Source organism: Rhincodon typus, chromosome 24 (assembly GCF_021869965.1).
Source record: "Rhincodon typus isolate 14 chromosome 24, sRhiTyp1.1, whole genome shotgun sequence".
NCBI lineage: Eukaryota > Metazoa > Chordata > Chondrichthyes > Orectolobiformes > Rhincodontidae > Rhincodon > Rhincodon typus.
In genome coordinates, this window is record NC_063355.1 from 4,245,708 (window position 1) to 4,264,705 (window position 18,998).

Sequence of the window (18,998 nt, forward strand, 5' to 3'; positions counted from 1 at the left end):
GATGGTGAGGGAGGTCACTGACTGAGAAGGGGGGCTTGAGCAGATGGTGATGGTGAGGGAGGGCAGCTAGAGGAGTCAAATGTACCCTTTCTGGAAAAGGGGGTGTCTTTGGGGAAGGAGATTCACATGATCACTAAGACTACCTATGTCACCTATTGTGCCCAGCTTTGTCTCTGCCCCAGTTCAACTACTGAAATCTTGATCCCTGCCTTTATTGCCTTTCAAGTTGACTGTACCAACATCCAGCTGATGGAATCTCATCGTCCACTTCCATAAGCTTGCCATCATTCAAACATTTGCTGCTTGTGTCTTTACTGGCAAGAGTTTCCATTAAACCCAACTCCCTTGAATTGACTTTCTATTAAGCAACATCTTGGCTGCAATGCTGAAGACTGATGTTCCAGAACTGGCAATGCCTCTAGTCTACCTGTTCCAGTGCACTTACATCAGAGGCATTTCCTTGACAAATTGGAAAATTATTCAGCTTTGTCCAGCCTGCAAAATGCAGGAGAAATCCAATCACTGCTCTGTCGGCCTACTGTCAGTCATCAGCAAAGCGATAGAAGAGGTTGTTAGGATGGCTATTAAGCAGCATCTAGTCACTAGTAACCTGCTGACCAATGCTTAATTTGGGGGTTCTGCCAAAACCATTCAACTCCATATTTCATTACAGGCTTTGTTCAAACATGAACAAAAGAGGTGAGATGAGAAGTTGACATTGACATCAAGGCCACATTTAACTGAGATAGACATTAGCTACAATTACATTGAAATTAACAGACATGAAAGAAATTCTCTGCATTGGCTGGAATCATATGGTTTAGGGCAATCATCTCAGACCAAGAATATCATTCAGCGCAGTGTTCTTGGCCCATCTGTCTTCGGCTGCTTTGTTAATCATCTTTCCTCTATCGTAAGGTGAGAAGTGGGGATTTTCATTGAGAACTGCTGAGTGTCTAATTCCATTTGCAACTTTTCACATAATAAACCAGTTCATGGGCAATGTTCAAGCTTGTGGTGATGAGTGGCAAGTAACATTCATGTCATACAATGTCACACATTAACAAGAGAAAATATAATCCTTGCCCCTTGACAGTTCTATCACTGAATTGTTTACTGTCAACATCCTGGGTATCACCATTGACCAGAAACATAATTAGATCAACCAAATAAATACTTCTGGCTACAAATTAGAGACTGAGTATTTCCAATGAGTGACTTCCCAAAGCCTATCCACAATTTACAAAGCACAATACAGCAGTGTGATGGAATATTCCCCACTTGACTGAATGAGCACAGCCCCAACAACACTCAAGAAACTCAAGCAACTACCCAGGACAAAGCAGCTTGATTGGGATCTCATCCTACCACCTTACACTACCTCCGTCACAGATACACTGTGACACAGTGCCTAACATCTACAAGAGGCACTTCAGCAACTTGGTAAGACTTTTTTGAAAGAGCCTCCTAAACCTTTAGCCTCTATTGCTTAGAACATATGAACATACTAATGAATTAGGAGCAGCAATAAGCTTCATAATCCCTGGAGTCTGCTTCACCCATTTTGCTGATATCATCACTGTTGTTTGTAACCTCTTCTGTCCTTTCTACTTCATACATGTTTTGACTCCCTTGTCAGTCATGAATCTCTCTGACACAGCCTTAAAAATATTTAATCGCCCTGAATTCACGACTCTCTTGCAAAAAAAAAGCCACAGAGAAACAACCTCTGCAAGAAAATAATCCTCTTCATCTCCATCTGGAAAAACAAGGACAGCAGAGGCATGGAACTTTAGAATTGGAATTAAGTTTTATTGTTACGTGTACTCAAGTACAGGGGTACAGGAGTATGGTGAAAAATGTATAATGTCACCCCACATGGCGCCATCTTAGGTACAAGTACCTAGGATCAAAATCTTAGGTAAAAAGTAGAAAATAAAGAAATAAGTTAAAAGTTCAACACTACAGTTCTCAGCATAAAATTAAAAGAAATAAAATTAAAAGTTCCAAATTATGGTGCTTCTTTAGTCATGGGCCTGCATGCTAGGCTTTCCCCATGATAGCTTGATCTCTCTCCCACGCTGGGCTCGATCTATCTCTCACACTGGGCTCGATCTCTTGATCCTTGTGCATCCATGCCACCATCTTGCTGCCAAACGCCATCCTCTCTCTTCCGCACTGCCACCTACAAGTCCCCTTCAATTCACACGCCTACTTGACTTCAAAATATATTGCCATTTTATGACTTTTGCTGGGTCTATATTCTGGTGATCACTACCTATCAAGACTGTGAAAGTATGGGCAGCACAGTGTCTCAGTGGTTAGCATTGCTGCCTCACACTGCCAGGGACCTGGGTTTGATTCAAGCCTGGGGCAACTGTCTGTGTGGAGTTTACACATTCTCCCCTTGTCTGTGTGGGTTTGCTCCAGGTGCTGTGATTTCCCCTCACAGTCCAAAGATGTGCAGGTTAGGTGGATTGGCCATGGGAAATGTTGGGTTACAGGGAGAGGGTAGGGGAATGGGTCTGGGTGGGCTGCTCTTTAGAAGATCAGTGTGGATGCAACGGGCTGAGTGGCTTGCTTCCATATTGTAGGGATTCTATTCTATCTTCACTACTGGGACTGCAACATTTCAAGAAGGCAGCTCACCACCACCTTCTTAAAAGTGTTGGAATAGGTAATAAGTGTTGGCCTTGTCAGTGATGATCCCTCCAATTTCCTTTTTCTATATATGTCATACTTGTTGCACTGTGTGGTTCCCTTAAAGTTGCTACATGGCTACATATACACAAATCTTAAAGGGGCGATGACCTGATTGTCCACAGTGCAATATGTTTTGGATTGCTGTGTGGTTGCAAGCACACGCAGCTTAGGAACAATGTTACTTGCCTGTTACATAAGCTGTCAGTGAATAAATAACAAAAACCTCTTTTTCCTGCTTTCAGATACTTCTCGGTCAAGCACATCTTGTTATATGGCTTTGACATTCCTCAAGTTTAAGAAAGAATAACTGCATTGTCACCACATCCATCAAACCCCTCTCTGTTTCTCCAGAAACACATCTCATTCTCACAGAGTCACAAGCTTGAAGGTTCAGGACCGACCCACTCAAGAATGAAGCATACAATCCAGGCTGTCACTCCAGTGTAGTACTGAGGGAGTCCTGCACTATTAGAGCTGCCTTCTTGCAGGTGAGACATAAAACAAGGACCTGTCTGCCCTCTGCAAGATGGATGTAAAAAGTCCCATCGCATCAGTACCCACAGTGACCCCTCAAACAAAATTACTAAATATTGCACATCATTGTCACTATTGTTTGTGAATGTTGGCTGCCTTTTTTCCTACGTTATAACAGTGACTACAGATTAATGGTATTTAATCAGCTCCAGGTTACCTTGGGACATCCTGAGGTTTTGAAAGTTGCTATGTACATACAAGCCTTTCTTCTTTTCTTTACAGTTTTCAATTCTGGCCATCGAGTCACAGAGGAAGCATCCACTCCATGGGTTGGTTATGAGAAACTCCCAAGTGTCAGAGGGATGAGCTGTATGGAATGGTTAATAAAAGCTCACACTTTCCATGAAAAGAGGCACCTGAGAAAAGTGTTGTAAAATATCCAATGAAGTTCTTTGTCAGTTCTCTGCCTGAAAGCATGTCCAACACACAGCACCATGATCTCCCTCACAGGAAGTGCAAAAATCATAGAATCCCTACAGTGTGGAAGCAGGCTCTTCAGCCCATTGAGTCCACACTTACCCCTCTGAAGAGCATCTCACCAGAACTATCCCTCCCACTCTATCCCTGTGTTTCCCATTGCTAATCCACCTAGATTGCACATCCCTGGACACTATGGGCAGTTTAGCATGGCCAATCCACCCTAACCTGCACATCCTTGGACTGTGGGAGGAAACCCATGCAGACAGTCACCCGAGGGTGGAATCAAACCTGGGTCCTTGGTGCTGTGAGACAGCAGTGCTAACCATGCTGCTCTCAGACAGCCAATCCTAAATCTACCCCTGCCAGAATGGGGATGGAGTCCCGTGCTGTTGGCTCAAATCTGATCTATACCAACTGTCCAGCCAACTCAATCGGTCAGCTCCCTACTAGCTCCAAGGAGTCTGTGTGGCTGTATGTCGCAGTTCTAAAGCTCCGAATAGGTTGCTTTCCATCAAGTATCTGACCAGGAATCTCTTCTGCACTTCCTGCTGTTGTTGGAGTATGTCGGAAAGGTTTACAAATTGATACTCCACCTGTTTGGCCAAGGAATGAATGCGTCTTCCATAACCATCAAGCTCTGGAGTAGGACTTGAACCCAAAACTTCTGACTCAGAGGCATGTGGAATAGAAAGTGGAATTTTCTTCTTCTTTATTGAAACCAACAATTTTTGAACCTGGAACCTTCCAAACATTTGACCTCAAGATTTTGTGTTACCTACTTTGATGGGGTAGGCAGAGTTTTGAACTTTCTTTAATAATCTTTTTCTGTATCCAGAAAATTTGCTGTAATTAGAACCATAGCCCTGAAACAGTTAAAATGCTGCAAAGTAGAACTATACTGAGATTTTGACAATTGTGTACAGTATTGCCAGTTTCCATCCCTTTCAACTTCTGACCACAGTCTGGTTGCAATAAAGAAAAAGAAAGATAATGATTTCCATATGAAGATTTGTGATTTCAAACCCAGTTACCAATAGCTCCTGAATATCATTATTTTGAAGGATAGGACATTGCTTTCCACCCCTAAAATTGCTTTGGACCCAGACGTTAGCAGAGGCAGTTTGGAATGCGGTTTGTATCTTACTGGGAATGCATGCAGCTCTCTATCTGCGTTGTACCCTGCACCACACCTTGCATTTGCTGGAATCTGTCACAGGAGATTGGTGGTGAGAGGCGAAGAGAAATATTAGACATTTCACTATGAAAGGAGCAATTGTTTTCATCTCTTTTATTGCAATTGCTTTTGGTAAGTTTGCTTTCTTGAATTTATACAGCTAGAACAATCTAGCTCGTGCTGGTTAATATACTTCATTGCATAATGTAGTGTTAAGTACTTCTCTGTGTAATATACTACACTGTATAATTTACTAGCAATTGCCTTCACATCCTGTCAGAAACTTTGCATCCTAGCCATAACTCTGTCCAACAGACTGAGGATGAACGAAAATGTTTGCTGCTCTGGTGTTACATTTGACCCTGGGATGAGCTACTAACCATATATTTTCACCTTGATAATATTGCCTAACCTTGACCTTGTCTCAGGCTCTGCTTTGGTTACCTCTAGATTTGATTACTCTCATTCACTTCTGGCTAGACACTCAAACTCTACTTTCCATAAACTTGACATCATCCAAAACTGTTGCCCATGTCCTAACTCCCACAACATCCTGTTTGCCTATCACCCCAGCGTTTTCTGAGCTATGTTGGCTTCTGGTTAAACAATACCTGAATTTAAAAATTCTCATCTTTGTTTCCTTGCCCTCCCTATTCCTGCAATCCCTTAAAACCACAATTCTCCTGAGATATCAGCATTCCTCTAATTGTGGCCTCTTGAGCATCCCCAATTGTAATCATTCCACCATAAGTGGCAATGCCTTCAGCTACCTAAGCTTAGGAATTCTCTGTTTTTCTTTCCTCCTTTAAGGCACTCATTAAAACAAGCCTCTTTGACCAAGCTTTTATCTTAAAAGTACCCTTTTGTATGTCTCAGTGTCCAGTTTTGCTTTACAATTATCCTTTGAAGCACATTGTTTTGTCATTTCAAAGGCATTGTAAAAACAGACATTTGTGCTGTAATGCACTTGGCTGTTCCAAATACTGGCAATGCAATTTATAACGGTGACTAAACTTCGAAGTACTTAATTGGCTGAAAAGTGTTTTTGGATATTCTGAGACTTGTGATGAAATCCTCTATTTGTTTCATTTATTTTGTACTGGGCAACTGCTACCTATGTTAGATAACAATTATGGAACTGATAGTTCAAAGATTTGTTAAGTCGCATAATTCAGTTTTCCCCTGCAATAGAGGCTTATTGCAAGGCTTTCGATAGATCACTCGGGATTGTTCCAGGAGTTATTGGAGAGGAGTCCAGATGTTACAGGCAATGAGTGGGAGAAGGAGGAAGAGACAGGCAAAGAGATGTAGTCTCCGTGTTAAGAATGCTGCAGTTGGCTGTACTACAAGGAAAGTAGCTGAACTATACAAATCCTTTGGTAGAGGACTTGGTGAGAAATCAAGAGCCATTGGATGGCTTTGTGGCTTCAGAATTCAGAAAGAAACTCTGGAATTAGTAGGCAGCTAAGTGTTGGAGTCAGGACTCAGCAGAGGTCCTGGAAAGCTTTGAAAGTAGGAAGATCATTGACTCTGTGTTGGGAAATCCATGAGGGGTTTGGAAGAAGCCTGAGAGAATTAGTTCTTCAGGGAAGTTGAGAGTGTGGTGTTGAAATGCTTATAAGCAGTATTTCCTTGATACAATTGAGCAGGATTGAAACTTGGATGAAAACCTAGGGCAGGACTGGGTTAGTGAGGCAAACTGTTGGTGAAAAACTGGAGTTATGCTCAAAAATGATTACAAGAGTGCACTTTCAGAGTGTAGGCTGAGGAAAGGAAAGTAATCAACCAGAACTTGAGCAATTGTTGAGACAGTCCATGACAGACCAGCTCTTAATGGGAGTTTCAGCTAGATCAACAAAAGTGAGGAATTGTGATCCCCTGTGAAGATTAATGAGATTTGATATAATTAATTTCTTGAGAAATCCAAGGTCTTGCTCACATTGGCGATTGGATAATTGATATTGGACAATGGGAGGTGATGACCTAGTGGTACTATCACTGGACTGTTAATTCAGAGACCTGGGTGAGTTTTGGGGACCCTGGCCTGAATTGCACCACTGTAGCTGTGGAAAATGACAGTTTTTCACATTGATGAGTATAACTTCATGCTTAGTCTCTTTGAGATAGGTTCCAATTTGTGTTGAACTTTAACTTTTTTGAGCTTGTTTTGATACTCAAGTTTGCAGTTCATTAAGACATTCTGTGTTTCTGGAAGCTGCAAAGTTTGATGCCCTTCCTATAGAGTGAGAGAACATCTTGAGTGTGCTCTAGGTGTGTTTATGAGTCACATGGTCTTGACGAGGCAGATGTGGAAAGGATGTTTCCTCTTGTGTGTTAGTCCAGAACTAGGTGGCACTGTCACCTTTTCAGGACAGAAATGAGAAAGGTGATGGAGATGAAACCATTGAGTATTTGTAAGACAGAGCTGAATAGATTCTTGTTAGGCAAGGGAATCAGGAGTCATGGGGGAGAGGAGAGGGTAGATCATAGAATCCCTACAGTGGAAGCAGGCCAATTGGCCCATCAAGTCCACCCAACCCACCACACCAGCCTGCATTTCCCGTAGCCAATCTACCCAGCCTGCATATCTCTGGATACTATGGGCAATAACACATGGCCAAACCACCTAACCTGCACATCTTTGGACTGTGGGTGGAAACCAGAGCACCTGGAGGAACCCCACGCAGACATAGGGAGAAAATGCAAACTCCACACAGACAGCCACCTGAGGGTGGGATCGAACCTGGGTCCCTGGCATTATGAGGCAGCAGTGCTAACCACTGAGCTATCATGCTGCCCCCATGTTGTCCCTAAACCTTGTTCCCAAATGGTTGTCTATTAGTTGCTTACAGTTGATGGACTCTAGTTAAATCTTGTAGTTGAAGACTGTTTCCAAGGATTGACGTTTTCATCTAAATGTGTCAAGTTCACGTTAATATTCTGTCTGTGCATGGTTGTAATGATATGTTGCATATAATTGACTTTACACATTGTTATTATCTGTTATGAGAGTAAAGGTATATAATTAACCATTTACATCACAATTAATTCCCCCAAAATGATTATCCTGTTATAATAAACAGAATACAGAACTAGCTTAAATACTGCTGAATGTTCTGTCTGTCTTCTCCTCAAATATATTTGAACTTATGTACTCTACTGCACTGTAACTGAAGTTTTCCTCTACAATCTGACACTTTGAATCTAGAACAAAAACGGAAATTGCTGGAAAAACTCAGCAGGTCTGGCATCTGTGCACAGAAAGTAGAATTAATGTTTTGGGTCCAGTTCAGTTCTAAGGAAGAGTCACTGGCCCTGAAATGTTAATTTTGATTTCTCTCCACAGATGCTGCCAGACGTGCTGAGTTTTTCCAGCAATTTCTATTTTCATTTCTGGTTTCCAGCATCTGCAGTTCTTTGGTTTTTTTGGTACTCTGAATCTACTATGACTTTAAGACTGTGAGGATAGGGTTGCCGTAATATCCTGGCTGACTGAAAACACTTTAAGGAATAGGAAGAAAATGTCAGTGAGATTGAGAAGGGGCTTTTTGGACTTTTAGGAGATAGGTGCTTTGCCAGAACATATGTAGACCAAATGGTCCATCAAGCTTGCTTCACCAATCAATATGATCATGGGCGACCTTACACTTCAAACTTAAATACTTTATTTTTCTACACTTTACCTAAGATTTTGTACCTAGGTACCTTGCACCTGAGATGGTGCTGTTAATGGCGACATTGTAAACTTTTCACTGTACTCCTGTATCCCTGTACTTAAGTACACATGACAATAAAACCTAATTCTAATTCTAATCAAATATACTTAACCTATCTGCTCCCCATATCCTTTGATTGCCTGAGAGACAAAAAGAAATCTGTCCATCCCAACCTGTAATCTATTCATTGATGGAACTTTGACAATGCTAGGGTAGAGAATTGTAAAGATTAACAACCTCTTCAATGAAGTACTTTCTTCTCTGAGTCCTAAATTATCAGCCCCTAATCCTGAGACTGTATCCTTGTGTTTTAGATTCCCTGATAAACAGAAACAATCTTTTGGGGTCCGTCCTATCACCCCCCTTAAGAATCTTGTAGATTTCAATGTGATCACCTCTCGTTCTAATGAACTTTGGAGAATTAGACCTAATTTACTCAGCCTCTCATTATAAGACAACATTTGCACCCCAGGACCAATTTAATGAACTTTAATTGTACCACCTCCAATGTAGCTCCAGTGTGTTCTAAGGAGGGGTCACTGGACCCAAAACATTAACTCTGCTTTCTCTCCACACATGCTGCCAGATTTACTGAGACTTTCCAGCAATTTATGATCTCCAGTATCCATAGTTCTTTGTTTTGTTTTAGATATGTTACTCCTTATCTCTTCATCTACATGCACAAAGAGGGCAAAGGTATCTTGGGCAAGAATATGGTCAGGAGCATCTCAGCAAAGCTGAATGTTTGGTTTGTCTGTGTACAAAAGTGCCTACTAGCTGAAGCCCAATTGGACTTCAAACAGACATTACAACTGGGTTTATCATTGGAAAATGCAGCAGTGGAGCATATGCGTTGGAGCATATGAGTTGCAGCGTATTCCAATAGAAGTGGACACCCTCGCCAGGCTGACTGAGCTTGGGGAACACCACTTGAGTGAAGACAATTGCATAGCCTCACTCAGGACATATCCTGAACAGAAGAAATCTAAGTCAGCCCACAGCAAAACCTCAAAACAAAGCCACGCCTGGGCGAAATGGTTAAAATTTTCTTCACGATCCAGGCCAAAAAGCCATTGTAGTTGCTGCTGGTATGCGGACTCAAGACAGCAACAGAGTTCTACTAGACCTAAATTGAGTAAGAGAACTCATGGGCTGGCATCCAGGAGAGAGCACACCCGTAAGGCAAAGAGGGCAAGGGTATCTAAGGAAAGGATAAGGTCAGGAAGCATCTCAGCAAAGCTGAACGTTTAGTTTAGCTACGTTGATTGTGGTGGTCTCAATAAAGACAAATATTTAGATAAGTCTAGAAGAGATTGTGTGTTTCACAGACTTAGGGAGAGGAGCTTCGCAATCTAAGGATAATGAAGAGACAAGTCCCAGAGTCTGAAAACATTGTGATGAGTTATGTATTTGTTCCTAACACGAGCTGGTCCAGAACCAGGACAAGGAAATGTCAGTATGTTAGAAATGGGCTGAGAAGAGACTTTTGCAAAGATGGAAGAAGTCCAGAGTTGTAATAGCTGAGAGGTACCAAGAGATGAGTGGGCCAGGCCTGACTTCAGATTTAAAATATTGATAGATTACAGATCCTAAGTACAACAGGAGCAGAGTCACAGGCAGAATTATGAGCTGAACAGGGAGAAGTGGGATAATGCAAACATTGCAAGCATGAACTGGAACAGGATCAGAAGGTTTTTAAAATATACACTGAATTCATGCTATTTCAAGGGTTGATTATGCTTTTCGATACGTCTTAGTTTGTTGCCCTGAGTTTTGTGGCAAGCAGGGCAGAGGATGTGGGAGACATAACAGGTCAACACAGAAGTGCCATCTATTATTTGAAAGCTGATGAGACATTTTATTCAAAAAGCATGGCTGCCAGATGTTGACATATGCATGATATTAAGAATATTGGCATAAACGTTGTCAATGTATAAGTGTTAACATTCAAAATGAGACTCATAATCATGAGTTAGAACATCAGATTGACATGCACAGGAAGGGTGTGCCATTTGCAAGATTTTAATATGCTACTAAATAATCTCCTGGGGCCGAAGAAAGGAAAGGAGTACTCAGCCCTTTCTCTTCCAACCTTGTAAAGTGTACGCCTATTGTCTCAGAATGTGTAACCACCCTGAATCTTGATGGTTCCTGGGATTGGCAGGAAAGAGGAAAATCATGCAGGTTAAGGACATGAAATGCAGTGTTTACCTTCACCATCATTTAAGTGAGATGAAGTGGTCTGATTGGTAAGATAGAAAACTGTTATTTAGATAAGATTTTCACACCTTTCAGGATATTCCAAAGTACTTTACAGCCAGATAAGCACTTTTGAAATGTAGTCAATGTCACAATGTAGGAAACATAGCAGGCAATTTGTGCACTTCAATGTCCCTACCAACAGATAATCTGAAGAAAAACTATCAGCCAAGACATAAGCAGGAGCGAAGACAACTGCTACTCTTCTTCAAAATAATGCAGTGGGATGTTTTACATTCACCAGGGAGAGGCTTTGGCTGAATACTGCATTCAAAAGAAGAGATCCTGTTTGTGCAACACTCTGTCAGGAATGTTTGGGATCAGCCTAGATGTTGTGTTCAATATTGGGTTAGGACTTCAATGGATGATTTCTGACTCAGAGGCAAGAGAGCTACAACTCAGCTGTAAAAAAATGGATAAAAATGGCAATAGACAACTTGACTTTCAATTTTTACAAGGTCTTAAGGGCATTTCTGCTTTTGATGCTGATAGGATGATCATTAACCATCTATTCAAATCAGACCAGAAGTTCATCTCTTGGAATCTTTCACCAGTGACTAAATCCAGTTTACCAATAAATAATAAGGTTCTGGTGTTACGAAATATATCTGCCCTCTTGGAAGGATATATTTTAAAGTTTGATGTACCCCATCGCATGTCAATACTGAAATTTGAACTCATCAAGATTTTCTATCCATTATCTAAGTTTCCATTAAGAGAAGTTCTGCACAAAGGGCACCAACTAGTATCATAGACCGTCATGGATTTTGTAACTGATTGAGTGCGTCTGAATTTTGAACTGATTTAAGTTCTATTGTCAAGTCTACTCAACTGCGGAAGTATAGGAGTACAGTGAAAAGTGTACAATGTAGCCACACAGAGCGCCATCTTAGGTATGAAGACATCTAGGTACAAAACTTAGTTACAAGGTACTCACATAGAAAAACAAAGTTAAAAGTAAAACATCATGATTGCTCTTAGTAGAAGTAGAAAAATAAAGAGATAAAGTTAAAACATTACAGTTAACATTACAGTCCTTCACGTATTAAGTGGAAAAATAAAGGAATAAAGGTAAAAGTTAAATAGTCTTTCTTAAGTGCACTCCCTGCAAGAGCTCGGTCTCCTCCGCTTTGGCCCACTCTCCAGGAAACCCCAGGCTTCCTGCTCTCGACATCGCAGATGCCAGGGGCCTTCCTCACTGACACTTAGGGCTCACTCTAACCTCATTGGGCTCAGGCCCACAGTCGCTTCCCCGAACTTGACATCCAGCCGAAGCTGTTCCGGGCCTACTGCTGTTTCCCCGCATGGAGCTCCATCCGAAACGGCACTGGGCCCACGGCCGCTTCCCTGCATGGACCTCCAGCTGATCCCCCTCCACGTCCACAGCCACTTCCACTCACCGGACCTCCAGCTGACCGCGCTCAAGGCCTGTAGCTGCTGAAGGAGGCAGGTCAAAGTTTAGATAGATTAAATAAATCAGATTCGCTGGTCACAGAACCTCATTGAATATGAGCTTGAGAGGTGACCTTATACAGATTTATAAAATCAATTACAATTTCTAGTTTAGAGCAATGTGCTAGCATACATGGACCAGCAATCCAATTTAGGCAGATCTCCTAATTCATCCAAACAAGGCATTCACCCCAACGTTCCTGGGGCTCAACCATATCATTATCAATGCTTGGAAAGCTGCAACAGCTATACACAGCCCCCAATGTACATTGAGTTTAGGAGTTGGGATGTCTGTTGCAATTGTGCAGGACATTAGTGAGGCAACTTTTGGAGTACTGTGTACAGTTCTGGTTGCCCTGCTATAGGAATGATATTACTAATCTTGAGAGGGTGCAGAAAAGATTTATCATAGAATCCCTATAGTGTGGAAACAGGCCCTTCAGTTCAACAAGTCCACACTGCTCCTCAGAAGAGCATTCCACCCAGACTCCCCACACCCATCTTTCTGCTGTAACTCTGCATTTCCCATGCCTAATCTACCTAACCTGCACATCTTTAGACTGTGGGAGGAAACCAGAGCACCCAGAGGAAACACATGCAGACACAGGGAGAATGTGCAAACTCCACACACAGTTGTCTGAAGGTGGAATTGAACCTGGGTCCCTGGGGCTGTGAGGCAGCAGTGCAAACCACTGAGCCACCATGCTGCCCCTTTACAAGATGTAACCAGGACTGGAGGGTTTGAGTTATAAGGAGAAGCTGGATAGGCTGGGACTGTTTTCACAGGAGCACAGGAGGTTGAGAAGTGACCTTATAGAGGTTTATAAAATCGTGGGAGAATTGGATAAGGTGAATAGCAAAGGTCTTTTCCCTAGGGTAGGGGAGTCCAAAACATGGGGGCATAATTTTAAGGTGAGAGGAGGAAGATTTATAATGGACCTGAGGGGCAACGTTTCCACACAGAGGATGGTTCATATGTGGAATGGACTGCCAGAGGAAGTGGTAAATGCAGGTACAGTTACAACATTTAAAAGACATTTGGACAAGTACATGTATACAAAAGGATAAGAGGGATAATGGCCAAACACAGGTAAATAGGAGTAAAAACCAAAAGAACTGTGGATGCTGTAAACCAGGAACAAAAACAATGTTGCTGGAAAAGCCCAGCGGTCTGGCAGCATCTGTGAAGGAAAAACAGAGTTAACGTTTCAGGTCTGGTGACCCTTCCGCAGAACTCTGAGTTCCGAAACGTTAACTCTGTTTTTTCCGTCACAGATGCTGCCAGACCTGCTGGGCTTTTCCAGCAACTTTGTTTTTGTACAACATTTAAAAGGCGTCTGGATGGGCACATGAATAGGAAAGATTTAGAGGGATTTGAGCCAAATGTTGGCAAATGGAATAAATTAATTTCGGATATCTGGTTGACATGGACGAGTTGGACCCATGGGTCTGTTTCCATGTTGTACAACTATATGAATTTATAACTCTGTGACTCTTCTTCAGACCTGACTCAAAATGTTAACTCTGTTTCTCTCTCCACTGATACTGCCAGACAGTTTCTCTACCAGTCTCTTTTCTTGTTTCAGATTTCCAGCATCTGCAGTATTTTATATATACAGCTGAGTGTCAGTGTCAGGACCTGCTTCATGAATACCACAGTGTTTATAACCTTGTTCAATTTGGACAGGGTGGAATGTGGGACCCAGGCTGTCTCAGCTCTTGAACCAGGTCTAACCTATGACATGCTCCAGCCTCTGTGTTGTCCCCAAGCTTTGTGTTGCTGACCACATCAGATCCATTGCCCCATTTTGAATAGAATCACTAAAGCTTTTCCTGATATAAATACTTGTCTTGAACCCTGCAGCAAAGAAATTCAGGTGGTGCAACTTATCTGATACAGAACAGAGGAAATGTGCTGAACTTTCCAGAGCCTTGCAGGCAGTGTTACCTCCCACAACCAAGGATTCTTTCACCAAGTTGTCTTGCATTAAAGCGCACAATACAAAGGATTGCATCAAGAAGATACGGGTAAGGAAACAAAACCAATCATGATGCCTTCAGTTCCTATTTACTTATTAAAGTGAATACCTGTATTTGTAGCTACCTCTATGAAACGTTTCACTGCACCATACCATGTACTGTTGTTGACAGAGACTGTCATTTGGGAAAAAAAAGGAGGGAAACCCATTTAAAAACCAGTAGTGCTTGGAAATGATCATACTGGACCTCAATTTTGAAGTATACCAGACAAACCAATATGTCTCATTCTCCAGTTTTACTGGTTTTTCCTTCTGGTAATTTTATTCACAGAAATATCCCACAAACAGCAATGAGACTAGGGCCCGTTATTTATCCTTTGGTGGTGTTTAAGGGAATGAATGCTGACCAGGACACTGGGAGGAATGTCCTGCTCCTTTCCAAAAGAAACCACAGAATTTTCAATGCTCACTGGAAGCAAAAAAAATATCAACTCTGTTTAATGGCCCACTGAGAAGTGGCATCCCCAGTAACATAGCACTCTGTCAGTACTGCCTTCAAGTGACATCTTAGAATATGTTCCCAAGTTAGGAAGTAGTGTTATATCCCACAACCAAAGTGAAAGATGGAAGCAAAAGTGTTACCATGAAATCAAAGACTGGCATGCTAGCTAGAGTCCCTACAGTGTGGAAACAGGCCATTCAGGCCAACAAGTCCACACTGACCCTCTGAAGAGCATCCACCCAGAACCATCACCCTACCCTTTCCCTCTAACCCAGCATTTCCCATGGCTAACCCACATATCCCTGAAAACTATGGGCAATTTAGCATGGCCAATTCACCTAGCCTGCACATCTTTGGACTGTGGGAGAAACTGGAGCACCCAGCAGAAACCCATGCAGACAGGGGGAGAATGTGCAAACTCCAGGCAGATAGTCACCTGAGGCTGGAATTGAACCCGGGTCCCTGGTGCTGAGAGGCAGCAGGGCTAACCACTGAGCCACTGTGTTGCCCTTTTTTTTTAACTTGTTCTTTTAAAAATGGGCTGACCATTCGCCCTGTTTTCTATTTACCCTTTACTCCTTAGCTAGAATTAATGAATGACATGAAGACATGAATTAGTAAATGATAAAGTTATCCAGGTACATTGACTTAGAAACTTGTCTTGGGTGCTGATGGTAAAAGAACAGCATTCATTATTGTGATCAGTGATTGGAACGAGGTTGGCCAGGTGGACCTCATAGATTAGGAGTTCCCTGATTGGGTCTGTTAATCTGGTCCAGTTAGGGTCCAGATATAGACAGGAATGTCAGACGTTCTGTTCACTCTAAGAGCTGACTCTGAGCCAGCTTGATCAGAGTCACGTACAATGTACGTGTAAATAAAGAGTGATTTGGTGATGGGATACCGACTTTCATGGAGTTATTTTGATTATCATATGTAATCTCTGATACTCAGTTCCATTAACAGCAATGAGATTAAATATCAGCTGCTACTAAAACTGGCAGCCAATATGATACTTGCCTGAGACACATTTGTATTGAAATGGTTTCTAACATGACACAACAAACAAACTGTTTTCCAGGGAAACAAGGCAGATGCGATTTCATTAGATGCTGGTGATGTCTACACTGCGGCAAGATTTTATGATCTCACTGTTGTGGCAAAGGAAATGTATAAGGATGGTGAGTTACTTCCAATATTATACTACACAGCATTTCCTGTATAATGAGGGTGAATTCTGTACAGTATCTACATACTATAACACATCCTGCTCCCTCTATAATGAGCATGGATTCTGTACAGTAGGTGAGGACAAGGGGGACCATATCATTGCTGTGGGAGGGAAGAGAGAAGGTGAGGGCTGAATTGCGGGAGATGGATTGGACCTGGCTTATATTACATAGTACTCCCTTATGTTGAGGATGGGTTCTGTACAGTATCTGTATTACAAGGCATTTCCTGTACAGAGAGGACGGATTCTGTACAGTGCCTCATATTCAGTATGGAGATGCAATCCCTTACTACATCCATCCCTCATCAGGATAGTCTCGGCTCTCTGCATCTTCCTGGAAAAAAGGCCTGAACTGTCCCCATCCACCAACACCCTCCTTCACCTGATTGAACTCATTCTCACTCTGAACAACATCTCCTTTAACTTCTCTCACTTTCTTCAGGTCAAAGATGTGTCCATGGGTACTTGCATGGGCCCTGGTTATGGCTGTCTCTTTGTGGGGTATGTGGAACATTCCTTGTTCCAGTCCTGCTTGGGTCCCTCCTCACAACTCTTTCTCCAGTTTATTGATGACACTTTTGTTGCTGCTTCCCTCTCTCATCTGGAATTGGAAAAGATTTTGCCTCCAATTTCCACCCCACTCCCACCTTCACCTGATCCATCTGTGACTCCTCCCTTCCTTTCCTCGACATCTCTGTTTCCATTTCTGGGGATAGGTTGGCCACTAATCTCCACTATAAACCCACCGACTTCCACAGTTACCTGGGCTATACATTCTCACACCCTGCTTGCTGTAAAGACTGTATTCCATTCTCCCAGTTCCTTGGTATTGGTCCTGATGATGCTAGCTTCCACAAGGAAGCTTCTGAAATGTCCACCTTCTCCCTCAACCGAGGATTCCCCATCACCGTAGTTAACAGGGTCCTCAGCTGGGTCCAATCCATCTCCCGCACTTCAGCCCTCACCCCCTCTCTTCCCTCCCACAGCAATGATATGGTCCCCCTTGTCCTCACCTGCCATCCCACCATCCTTCATATCAATAGGATCATTAGCCACCATTTCCCCCATCTCCAGCGGGATGCCACCACCAGACACATAGTCCCCTCCCCACCCTTGACAACATTCCGCAGGGACCGTTCCCTCTGGGACACCCTGATCCACTCCTCCTTCACTTCCAACCCCTCCCCACAGCCCCACGACACCTTCCCCTGCAACTGCAGAAGGTGTAACACCTGCCCGTTTACTTCCTCCCTCCTCACTGTCCAAAGCCGCAAACGCACCTTCCAGGTGAAGCAGCGTTTTACCTGCACTTCACACAATATGATCTCCTGCAATCACTGCTCACAATGTGATCTCCTGCAATCACTTCACACAATGTAATCTCCTGCAATCACTGCTCACAATGTAATCTCCTTTACACTGGGGAAATGAAGCACAGACTAAGTGACCACTTTGCAAACACCTATGTTATGTCCATTACAAAGACCCCGAGCTTCCAGTTACCAGTCTTTTCAACACACCACATTGTTCCTTGGCCAACATCTCTACCTCAGGCTTGCTGCAGTGCTCCAATGAAGCTCAACTCAAGCTGGAAGAACACCACCTCATTTTCCACTTGGGAACTCTACAGCCTTCTGGGCTTAATATTGAGCTCAACAACTAGTTGAGCACCTACTCACAAACCCCATACTCCAGGTCTTGCCATCACATGGACTATTACCGAACACAACCCATTGTCAGCCATTAATAGTCCCCATTAGCAGGTATTCATTCCCCCAGGCTGACCTGTTTTTCTGTCCAATTGCTTTTTTTCTCTCTCTGTGAGATCTATCTCCACATATTGTTTACTCCTACCCCTCCCCCCACCCCATCTTATGCATAAATACCAACCTTTTCCCAGCTACCATCAATTCTGAAGAAGGGTCACTCAAACCAAAATATTAACTCTTGATTTCTTTCCACAGATGCTGCCAGACCTGCTGAGTTTTTCCAGCAATTTCTGTTCTTGTTTCTGATTTACAGCATCTGCAGTTCTTTCTGTTTTTTTTGTTTTCTGTACAGTGAGAAAGTGTTCTGTACAATATCTTTTTTTCATTTCAAAAATATACTTTATATGTATGTATAGTCACTAGAGCAATTCGATTCTGTACAATCTATACATATGGAGAACAAATCTAAGGCATTTCTTCCTTATACAAAACTATGTTTACATACATGTGAGACACCAGGAGGGTCCGATAACTGAATGGGCCCCCATTTAACTTTAGCAGAAAGACCTCAGACAGTGGACTTTCCCCACTGCACCTTGGTAGCAGCTGCCCCAAGCTTTAAAGCGTCCCTCAGCACATAGTCCTGGACCTTGTAATGCGCCAGTCTGCAACACTTGGTTGAAGTCAACTCCTTGCTCTGGAAGACCACCAAGTTTTGGGCAGACCAAAGAGCAGCTTTCACAGAGTTGATAGTCTTCCAGGCGCAGTCGATGTTTGTCTCGGTGTGAGTCCTAGGGAGCAGAGCACAGAGCCCTGTGTCAAGGAGCTGTTCCAACAGCCACTGCATTCTTCTCCAGACTTCCTTTGCAAAGGCACATTCCAGGAGGATGTGTGATAGTCTCTACAACCCCAAAGCTGCTTTGAGGGCAGTGGGCATACATGAAGGATCTCACAGGTAGTGCCCTTGTCACCACCAGCCAAGCGATGTCTTGGTGCTTCTTGGGAAGTTCTGGTGATGAGGCATTTTGCCAAATGACTTTTGACAGTTTACTCAGGGAACAACTCGACGGGACTGACCCTCTCCTTTTCCTGCAGGGTCTAAAGGACACTACATTCTGACCACTTCCTGATGTTCTGTAAAGTATATGTATTAGATAGCAATCCCTACTCCCTGTGTAACGAGGATGGGCTCGCACAGTACCTATATTATATAACCCTCTTTGCTCCCTGTATACTGAGGATGGATTCTGTACTGTAGCTATACTGTATAGTCCCCTCTGCTGCCTGTATACTGAGGATGGATTCTGTGCTGTATCTAT

General features: G+C 42.8%; 1 protein-coding gene across 1 annotated transcript in view; it reads left to right on the forward strand.

Annotated features, from left to right (window-relative positions):
- The first annotated feature begins 4,856 nt into the window (after nt 1–4,856).
- Nucleotides 4,857–18,998, forward strand: part of sxph (saxiphilin) — a 78,684-nt gene continuing 64,542 nt past the window's right edge. Inside the window, exons 1-3 of the mRNA XM_020535827.2 lie at nt 4,857–4,963; nt 14,123–14,286; nt 15,821–15,920. Of these exons, the coding sequence (XP_020391416.2) occupies nt 4,918–4,963; nt 14,123–14,286; nt 15,821–15,920 (310 nt within the window). The 5' untranslated portion in view covers nt 4,857–4,917. The remainder of the gene's footprint in view (nt 4,964–14,122; nt 14,287–15,820; nt 15,921–18,998) is intronic.